Below are 9,840 nucleotides of genomic sequence, written 5' to 3'. Positions count from 1 at the left end.
CGTTTGGTCTGAGTGGAGCTTTTCTGTGTGTTTTTCTTTTTGGATTTATCTCCGTCGCCAAAGAGGGGGCTGCTGGGTCTTTCTGTCCCTCTGGGTAGGGGTCTGTGTGTCTCTCCTCCTGGAAGTCTGAGCGTGTCTGCTGAAGGATGGGAAGGGTCCTGTATACCTGGCCTCCTGGCAGGTGGGGGCAGTCACTGTCACCCCTTTCCCTGGCGGGGGGGGGGGGCGTGTGCTGCTCAGCCGTCTCCTCCAAGGGACTCAGGTTTCTGGCATCAAGTTGGATGTCACCCAGTCCCCACCTCATGCCCTGCAGGAACTTTCCGAAAATCTAGCCCCAGTCATCACTTAATTGCAGCTGGAATCTCTGCCTCAGGGACCCAAACCTCTTGCCTTACACCTGCAGCCTGCCCCGCCCAGCCCGCCCAGGCCCCGGGGTGCCCTGCACAGCTCCCCATTCTCCAACCTTCTACAGGTGCGTGCTCTGCCCCAACCTGCTGTCCTGACTCATTCTGATAATGGGTTCAGGGAGACAGGTGCAGGGACTCCTCCATCTCCTCTGGCCTGAGAAGAGAAAGAGGGGCCAGGTGGCTACAGCTTGACTCACCATCAGTGCCCCCAACTCCACCCCACCCCACACCTTCCTGCCTCAGGATCCTGCCTCCCTTCCTGTGAATTACCCCCTGGGCGCTATGGGAATGACTCACTCTTCCAAGGAGCAATTATAATGCAGCTTCCCTCTCTCCCGGGCTCCCCTATCTTTCCTTAGTCCTAATTTTTCATTCTCTGTGCTCTTTAGTAAGGCCTACAGTGTTCAGCCTGGCCCCGGGGAATCCTGGGATCTTGGGAGGAGAGGAAGGCACTAGGCCGTGTGCAGGAAAAGTGCTCTGTTGGATCTCACTTTATCTTGCACCTAGAGACCCAGAGGGAAGACAACCAGTGTGTATGTGTGTGTGTGTGTGTGTGTATGTGCATTTATGCCAAAATTATTTACCTAGCCCCTTTGGGCACTATAAAAAAAAAGTAACTGAGGAGAAGGGGAGCCTGGGTGGCTCAGTCAGTTAAGCGTCCATCCAACTTCAGCTCAGGTCATGATCTCAGGGCTCGTGGGTTCGAGCCTCACCGTTGGGCTCTGTGCTGACAGCTCAGATCCTGGAGCCTGCTTTGTATTCTGTCTCCCTCTCTCCTGCCCCTCCCCCGCTCATGCTCTGTCTCTCAAAAATGAATAAATGTTAAAAAAATTAAAAAAAAAAGCAACCAAGGAGATACCAGACAGTTGGTTGGCCTCAGGTTCAAGGATTTGGAACCTAGAGGGCCTGTCCTCCAGCCTGGGCAGAGTTTCATAATCACTCAACATGGAGACAACATGAGGTGGTGTCTTTGGGGTGTTGGGGGTTCAGAGATCCCTTTCCTGCTATGCTTCTGAGTCCTTGCATTTATTTCTCCAAGGAGGGAAGGAGATGACGCCCAGAGTAGGACTGCAGCGGCTCGGTGACCCCAAGCAAGTCTCTTTGTTATGTGGGGCCCCTGCAAGGCAACCGGTCTCCCCAGTTTTACACTTCCGGAATCCTTCTTTTCTGAGCTTTTGGGGCAGTGCTAGAGTGGGCTCCTGGGTAGGAGCAGCTCTCTGCTGCCCCCACCTGAGTCCGGCCTGTAGGTGGCAGGTGTCGGGTTAGGCCCAGCCCCCTCAGGGCCTAGCCACTCAGGTACCAGGCTGATCCCCCTCCCCTTGGGCTGTGCTCTCTGTTATAAAGGGCCAACCCTGGGGAGCTCTTCCCACCATAGAAGCAGCTTCTCGGCTTCTTCTCGAACCTCAGGCAGGTTCAGCCTACTCGCCTCCACTCCAGCCTCCACACCGGCCTCCACCATGTCCATCAGGGTGACCCAGAAGTCCTACAAGGTGTCCTCCTCCGGCCCCCGGGGTTTCAGCAGCCTCTCCTTCACTAGCGCGCCTGGCTCCCGCATCAGCTCTGCCCTGTCCCGGGTGGGCAGCGGCAGCAGCTTCCGGGGTGGCCTGGGCAGCAGCATGAGTGTGGTTGGGGGCTATGGCAGGCCCGGCGGTATGGGGGCCATCACGGCTGTCTCAGTGAACCAGAGCCTGCTGAGCCCCCTTAAGTTGGAGGTGGACCCCAACATCCAGGCCGTTCGCACCCAGGAGAAGGAGCAGATCAAGACCCTCAACAACAGGTTTGCCTCCTTCATCGACAAGGTGAGGACTGCCCCCCCCCCATTCCCCCCCCCCGCGTGGCTGGCAGTGCCTGGGGCTTGCCAGGGGTCCCGACCGGTCTCTTGGTCACCCAGTCTGTGGGTACATCTCCAGCTCTCCACTGGCGACCTGTTGGGCGCCACCCACCCTGCAACACTCTCCCTTCCAGCGATGACTCAGTCCTCCCGTGCGTTTTGGTTTGGGCTGGGGCAGCTGTGGGGAGAGGGTCCGGGCCGCTTCTGACTCTCAACCTTGAGGCTTCCTCCCTTCACGCATCTCACCCCTACCCGAGTGCTGACCGGGCTATGAAGCTTTAGGCCTGGAAGAGCCTTAGCTGTTCAGTTGTGGGGTGGGACGGGAGGCCCCTCGTCCAGGTTCACCCTCTCCCTAGCCCTGCCCCTAGGGCTCCCCAAAGGTGCCCCTCTGTTTTTGTTTTTTTTTTTTTTAAATTTAAATAGGGTTCGATGGGATTCTGGAAGAAGGAAACGGGTGCCTTGACTCAACCAGGCAAATATTGATTGAGGCCTTTGTCGTCCCAGGGCCCGGGTGTGGGGGCACCGACATGAGTCATCACCCGGCCCCTGCCCTGGGAACCCGCGGGGTGGGCGGGGTCGGGCGGGGCAGAGCCTCGGTCCCCCCCCCCCCCCCCCGTCTCCCCCCCGCCCCGCCCCGTGGGGTGAGGGGCTGAGGCCTTCCATCGTGGGGGAGCACTCCCCTACTTGGGGAGCTCTTAGTTTCTGGGGGGTGGGGTCGGGGTGAGGGGACGCCAGGGCCTGGCTTCGGGAAAGCTCCATCCAGGATTCAAAGTCTGCGGGCGTTGGATACCTCGCCCAGGTTTCGTGTCCTGTTCAACCCCATAGTTTATGGCTTCAAATAAGGTGTCTGTCTGCCAACGCCCCTCTCCCCACTCGGCCCTTGGCCCCTTTCACTCTTCCCTACCCCGGCTCCGCCCCAACCTGGCTCCACTTTCCCGACGGCAGGCACCTGGCCGGGTTTTGCAGCCTGGATGTTTGCTGCCCCAGGGGCCCCGGTGGGGGTGGGGGTGGGGGGGAGTGCCCAGCGCGCTGGAGGATTGGGCCACTCCCTGCTGAGTGGCTCCTGGAGGCATTGTGGGAAGGGAAGGAGGCAAATCCTGGGGCAGAGTGACGCCCTTAGGAATTGGAGTCCCCCAGGGAATTGGCACTCCCCTGTTTGTGGCCGGCTTGCTGCCCCCTTGGCCCAAAGCACCCTTGACTTCACTCCTTGACGGGGTTTTGTTAGCTTTGGGGTCCTCGCAAGTGAGTAGTTAGGCACGGGCTCTGAGTCTGAGTTCCTGGATCACAGTACTCTGCCCTTCCCTTTGATGGGGCTACTTTGCCGAATCTGATCTCATCTATAAAATGGGCTTGATAATCCCTAAATCAAAGAGGTGTTGCCGATTCAAGCATATGATGTATGTAAAGAGCTTAGCAGTGCTTGGCCCATAGTAAGCAGTCCAGTAAGGCTAAAGGTTAAAATCATGTACTCTTTATAATTTGGGGGCCGAATGACATGGGGAAGAAAGGATTTCTAGAGAAGAATTTGTTGGCTCTAGACCAGACCCTTAAATCCACCTTCTCTTTTAAGTTCCCTCAAGTTAAAGAACAGAAAAAGTGACGACTTGGGGTTAAGAAAAACACATTCTTGTTTTTGGAACCAGTCTGTTATTCTTTCTTTTAAAAATTTCCTTTCTGGGGAGCTTGGCTGGCTCAGTCAGTGGAGTATGTGACTCATGATCTCGGAGTTGTGAGTTCAAGCCCCATGTTGGGTGTAGAGACTACTTAAAAAATAAAATCTTATAAAAAAAAATCCGTTTTGATATGCCCTAGTTTCTTCCTGAAATCTGGATCCCTTGAGCCCAAGGAACCCAGAAACTTTGTGTTTGGGGCAGGAGGAGAGGGCTGTGGATTCGGGGGTGGGGGTTAGTGGGAAGACCTCCGTGATGCTGGAGAATCACAAAGGGAGTGTGGTGGAGACGGGGGTGTTTGGTTTGCACATAGATCTGCCTGGTCTCTTGCCCCTTTCCCAACGCCCAGTGACATCTGCACAGAGATAGGCTCCTGAAAGGGCCTGCCTGGGCTTCTCTAGGCTACCGCAGGGTTGGGGAGACCCAGGCTCAGAGAGAGTAAGCAACTGAATGTTGCTCGGCACAGGTTGGTAGCAGCATTTGGCTAAAACCTGGGTCTTCTGGTCAGTGTTCTCCAGGCCGAAGAGCTCAAGTTTCTCTCTAATCTCTAGGAGTCCCTCAGAGCCACTCCCAATAATAATGATGATGACAGTAATATTTGATATGAGCCCTTGAATTTCCTTTTCAACCTTACATAAAGTATTAATCGAAACTTGGCTATCCTTGCTGATTTGTAATACACAGTCTAAGTAAAGAAGACCTATTCGTTCTACGAGTATCGTTTCAGCGTAACTCCCCTAGCTGATCCCTTCCGTCTATGCACTTGCCTATCATCCCCACTTGTCCCCACCCCCGCACTAGAGGCACATGGCCCCCTACCTGGTCCACTCACCGCCGTGCTGTCTCTTTCAGGCCATTGGTGATTCTCCCAGAACAGCTAACCAGCTCTCTGGGTTCTGGAGACCCCACTGCCCGGGAAGTGGGTTAGAGGAAAGGACAGCGCTTGCTTCCCCCCACACTGCACCTGATGGCCTGATGTGGACCTTCTTGCTCCCTCCTTCCCTCATGCAGGTGCGGCACCTGGAGCAGCAGAACAAGATTCTGGAGACCAAGTGGAACCTCCTGCAGCAGCAGAAAACCGCTCGCAGCAACATGGACAGCATGTTCGAGAGTTACATCAACAACCTCCGACGGCAGCTGGACACCTTGGGCCAGGAGAAGCTGAAGCTAGAGGTGGAGCTTGGCAACATGCAGGGCCTGGTGGAGGACTTCAAGAATAAGTGAGCTGCCCTCCCACTGCCCCCTACCGACTGAAGTCCTCCTGCCCTGCCTAAGACCCCAGGGCCCTCTGCTTGTTGGGCAGTGCAGTCCTATGTAATTAGGGTGACCAGAGGCCCAGGCTTTCCAGAACAGTCTAGGTTTATGCCCATTGTCCAGGCATAATTGTTAACAGCACCCACTCCCTTTCGATCTCAGAACTGTCCAGATTTGGACAACAAGGTATATGTTAATATTTACGTTGTAAGCATCAGATGGGAGAGGCCTCTGGTACGTACCTGCAGCCCTGGCCTCATTTTTTCCTTACCCTTGATTTCCAGTACACTCCAGAAAGTTCTGTCTGAGGTCTCCTGTCAATCCCCGCTGCTAACCCTCTTCATATGCCTAATCCAATGTGCACACGTGGATTCAGAGAGGGGTTTCCTGCCACAGGCCTCCCCACTGGCTGATGATAGCCCTGGGGTAGGGGTGGGGAAAGAGTTGACTGGTTGGGGCGAAGCACCAGACCAGCCCTCGTGTCCTTCATGAACTGAGTTTCCTAGATATTGCCTCCCCAAATACTCAGGATAACCTCACCTTTGCCTGCACCCTCTGATTCTAATTCTGTTCCTCACCAGATACGAGGAGGAGATCAAAGAACGTGCAGACATGGAGAATGAATTTGTCCTCATCAAGAAGGTGAGGGAACACTCCTCCCCGACCAGACATGGGACGCGGGGCTTAGAGACTTGGATTAGGAGGTTTTCCGGGTTCTGTCCCTAAATGTGTCCAAGTAATGGGGCATTTGGGTGCCTCCCAGGTATACAGCATAGAAAGATAGACAAGGACTGAGGGATACTTAGGTACATTTGGACAGAACTCTGAACATTGATGTTAGGACGTGGTTAAGAAAATGGAGGTCTGGCCATGGAAGGGCCTCTTAGTGGAGGAGGAGGGCTGCAGAAACTGAGGTAAACGTGTTTGGGCTGGGGATACAGGTGTGATGGGGCTGAGGCTGGAGAATCAGGCCATGGAGTGAGGTGGAAAAGTCAGTTGGTTAGAGGTTCTGTGTCTGGGCCATTGGGTGTCCCTGGTTGGGGTTGTGTGTGGACACTCAGCTCAGGCTGCCCCTCCCTTACCCCCCAGGATGTGGACGAAGCTTACATGAACAAGGTAGAGCTGGAGTCCCGCTTGGAAGGGCTGACCGACGAGATCAACTTCTTAAGGCAGCTGTATGAAGAGGTATGTTCTTGGGGGCTGAGGACTGAGGGTCCCCTGCCCTGTCAGAGGCTCCTCCCAGCCCCCAGTGCATCAGCAGACAGAGTATCACCAACTGAATGATTACAATTATTGACATAACCCAGCATGATGGTTCTATATGTTTTGCACCCCCTGCATGAGGGTGAGGGAGGCTTTATTACCCCATTTCATAGGTGAGAAAACAGGCTCCGGAATGAAGTATCTTGTCCAAGGTCTTCATACAGAGTGGTGACCCAGCTACAACTTGAACCTGCTCTGTCCCCAGAGCCTTTGTTCTGAATCTTTGGGCCTTCTAGAAAGCTCTTCAGGGGCTTACTACTGGTAGCTGAGTGTGGAAGGGCGCTGCTGCTCAGGTTACACACCTGAAGCCAGGTTGCCTTATTATCCTTATCTTCTTTCACCTGTACTTCCCCCCAGGTTTTAGGTCTTTGACATGTCTTCCTTCTTCAGGAACGTGGCCCTCTCCCCAGCTCTAACTCCACCTGCTTCTCTCCTCTGTTGCTGGCCTCCCTGTTTTGTCCCTAAAGTTCCTTCTGCCAGAGGGGACTTCTTGGGTGCAGGGACAGGGCCTTACCCCCCCACCCCACCTGCCCCCTACAGGAGATCCGTGAGCTGCAGTCCCAGATCTCGGACACATCTGTGGTGCTGTCCATGGACAACAGCCGCTCCCTGGATCTGGATGGCATCATTGCCGAAGTCAAGGCCCAGTACGAGGAAATTGCCAACCGCAGCCGGGCTGAGGCTGAGACCATGTACCAGATCAAGGTGAAGAATGGGGTCACTAGGTTGGCCCTCCCCTCTGGCTGGTTCTGTGCCCTAGTACTTAAGGAGGGAGCAGGATTTCAAAGTCGACCTTGCCTGCTGTGAGCTGGGCCTGCTGAGTGGGTACTGTGGAGACAGGGATATCCGTGTGCCTGGAGGTCTGGAAGAAGGCCGGCAGTGGTGTGTGCGTGTGTGTGTGGGAGGGGGGTGGGGGTGGGGGTGGGGCAGGGGTGAGGTGAGATGAGCAGGGCACTTGCCTCACTCCTGCCTCATACCTGCAGTACGAGGAGCTGCAGACATTGGCTGGGAAGCATGGGGATGACCTCCGTCGCACGAAGACGGAGATTTCCGAGATGAACCGGAACATTAACCGACTCCAGGCTGAGATTGAGGGCCTCAAAAACCAGGTATGGGCTGGGCTGGCGGTGGGAGAGGATCCCTGGACATGTGTGGGTGACAGCGAGCAATGCAGCAGGGAGTGAGGGGCCTGGGAAAGAATCCTAGACCGACTTCCAGGTTCTCAGGCTGCTCCTGGGAGGCTGACGGGCGCGGAAGAGGTTCCTGGGGCCGTCACAGGGGCCAGAGGGGGTGCGACAGACAGGTTGGGGTCCAGAATGGGTTCTCCCAAGCCTGCTTTATTTTATTGTCTTGTAAATCAGGGTAAGGTCAGGCTCTGCTGCTTTTAACACAGTCTGGAAAGCAGAGAGCTGGCCCAGTTAGGGCGGGGATGATGCTTCATGGCGTCCCAGGTGAGAAGTTTGTTCAAGGAAGAGTCTGGGAACTGTTTGGATTTCCCTATTCTGGTTCCTTTTTTTTTTTTTTTTAATTTATTTATTATAAGTAAACTCTATACCCAACGTGGGGCTTGAACTCATGACCCTGGGATCAAGAGTCACATGCTCCACCACCGCCAGCCACTGCCCCGCCCCACTCTATTTGGGTTCCTGAAGCTCACTCACTGGTAGCATTTTCTTGGTGCTAGGTGGAGTTGGTTAATCTAGGTCAGGGAGAGGCTCTGGTCCCTAAAAAAGGGAAAGGGAAGGTGGGTGCAGGGGGAGGAGATAACCAGGCTCTGCCCTGACCTGCTTACCTTCTCCCTGCCCCCACAGAGGGCTTCCCTGGAGGCCGCCGTAGCTGATGCCGAGCAGCGTGGGGAGCTGGCCGTGAAGGACGCCAATGCTAAGGTGGCGGAGCTGGAGGCCGCCCTGCAGCGGGCCAAGCAGGACATGGCCCGGCAGCTGCGGGAGTACCAGGAGCTCATGAACGTCAAGCTGGCTCTGGACATCGAGATCGCCACCTACCGCAAGCTGCTGGAGGGCGAGGAGAGCAGGTGGGTGTTGGGGTCTCTGAGCGGCCCTGGCGCCCCAGCCCTGGGACCTGGCATGGGGAGGGGTGGGAATTGAGTCCCATGGTCCTGGAACAAGGGTCAGGAGTTGGGTCTGATGTCCCGTGTGTCCTCTGGGTCCAGGCTGGAGTCTGGGATGCAGAACATGAGTATCCACACTAAGACCTCCACCGGCTACTCAGGTGAGTGTCCTGGCCCAGGGGTGCTGCAGGGCAGGAGGGTGGGGCCTTTTCAGCCAGCTCCTATATGTCTCCCTCTTGTACAGGTGAGGAAACTTGGGGTGCAGTCAGATGTCTTGTCCAAGGTCACATAACTAATTCAAAGCTCTGTCCTACTCTGCTCCTGGTTTCCCCCCAGTAATCTTAAAATAATGAAGCAGGGTGATTTCCCCCGCCTGCGGACTATGTAGGGAGTGACAGGGAACAGGGGACATGGAGCCTGATGTGTACGTGGCCTTGTGCGCTCATGTGACTGCTTCTATCCCTGACCAGGTGGGCTGGTCTCAGCCTACGGGGGCCTCATGAGCCCTGGCCTCAGCTATGCCATGCAGTCTGGCTTCGGCTCTGGTGGAAGCTCTGCTTCCTCCAGCCGTGTCAGCTCCTCCAAGGCTGTGGTGGTGAAGAAGATCGAGACCCGTGATGGGAAGCTGGTGTCCGAGTCGTCTGACGTCCTGTCCAAGTGAACAACCACTGTGGTCTCTCCCAGCCTCCCCGCTCCAGTGGCTGCCATAGAGCCTGTGGGGGAAGGAGCTGTGCAGGGGAGCATCGGGAATGGGAGGCCCACCTAAGCCTCGCCCCAGTCCTCGGCCTACCCTTAGGGGGAGTCCACTGCCCTGGGTACCCCCTCTTGCCCCCAGCTAAAAGCCAATTCAAGAGTCTTTTCCCAAATAAAGCCTCAGATGGCTCTGCCAATCCCACTTGGCTGTGTGCAGCCCGTGTTAAGGGGTGGGGTGGGGTGAGGTGGGGGAGAGGTGGTCGGGAGGCCTCTCTTGGGACTCAGAAGCTGGGGGGAGGGGGTCCTGGAAAGTAGGGGGCACCGGGGAGGAAAGTCTGGCCTTCTCTAGGCTGTTCCCAGAGAGACTTCTTTGCTGAAAGCCAGATGACGCCTTGCCCATTAACGTGCTCTTAAATACCCATTTCATTTTATCTGTGCAACAAAGCCTTCGAGGCCAGCAGAGCAGGTTTTGGGTGGTATTATCAGGAGAGAGTTCAGTTTCCTTTCTATAGCATCACAGGACCGCTTGCACATAGGGCCAAGTAACTGGCCCAGCTAGAAAGAGGGGGGTCTGGCATTCGAACCCAGTTCAGTTCCCAAGCCTCTCCTCTTCCTCCTCAGCCAGGCACATGGCATTTTCTCGGTGGCCACAGA

The 9,840-nt window shown here is 55.7% G+C and overlaps 1 protein-coding gene across 1 annotated transcript; it reads left to right on the top strand.

The window, feature by feature from the left end:
• The first annotated feature begins 1,763 nt into the window (after positions 1-1,763).
• Positions 1,764-9,388, top strand: KRT8 (keratin 8). The gene is made up of 9 exons (XM_027036241.2): positions 1,764-2,206; positions 4,920-5,128; positions 5,744-5,804; positions 6,252-6,347; positions 6,966-7,130; positions 7,409-7,534; positions 8,237-8,457; positions 8,596-8,654; positions 8,964-9,388. The coding sequence occupies exons 1-9, from the start codon at positions 1,865-1,867 to the stop codon at positions 9,152-9,154; spliced, it is 1,470 nt and encodes a 489-aa protein (XP_026892042.1). The 5' UTR covers positions 1,764-1,864; the 3' UTR covers positions 9,155-9,388.
• The last annotated feature ends 452 nt before the right edge of the window (positions 9,389-9,840 follow it).

Source organism: Acinonyx jubatus, chromosome B4, assembly GCF_027475565.1.
Source record: "Acinonyx jubatus isolate Ajub_Pintada_27869175 chromosome B4, VMU_Ajub_asm_v1.0, whole genome shotgun sequence".
Lineage (NCBI taxonomy): Eukaryota > Metazoa > Chordata > Mammalia > Carnivora > Felidae > Acinonyx > Acinonyx jubatus.
Note: the sequence above shows the minus strand (reverse complement) of the source record. Positions and strands in the feature narration are given on the sequence as shown.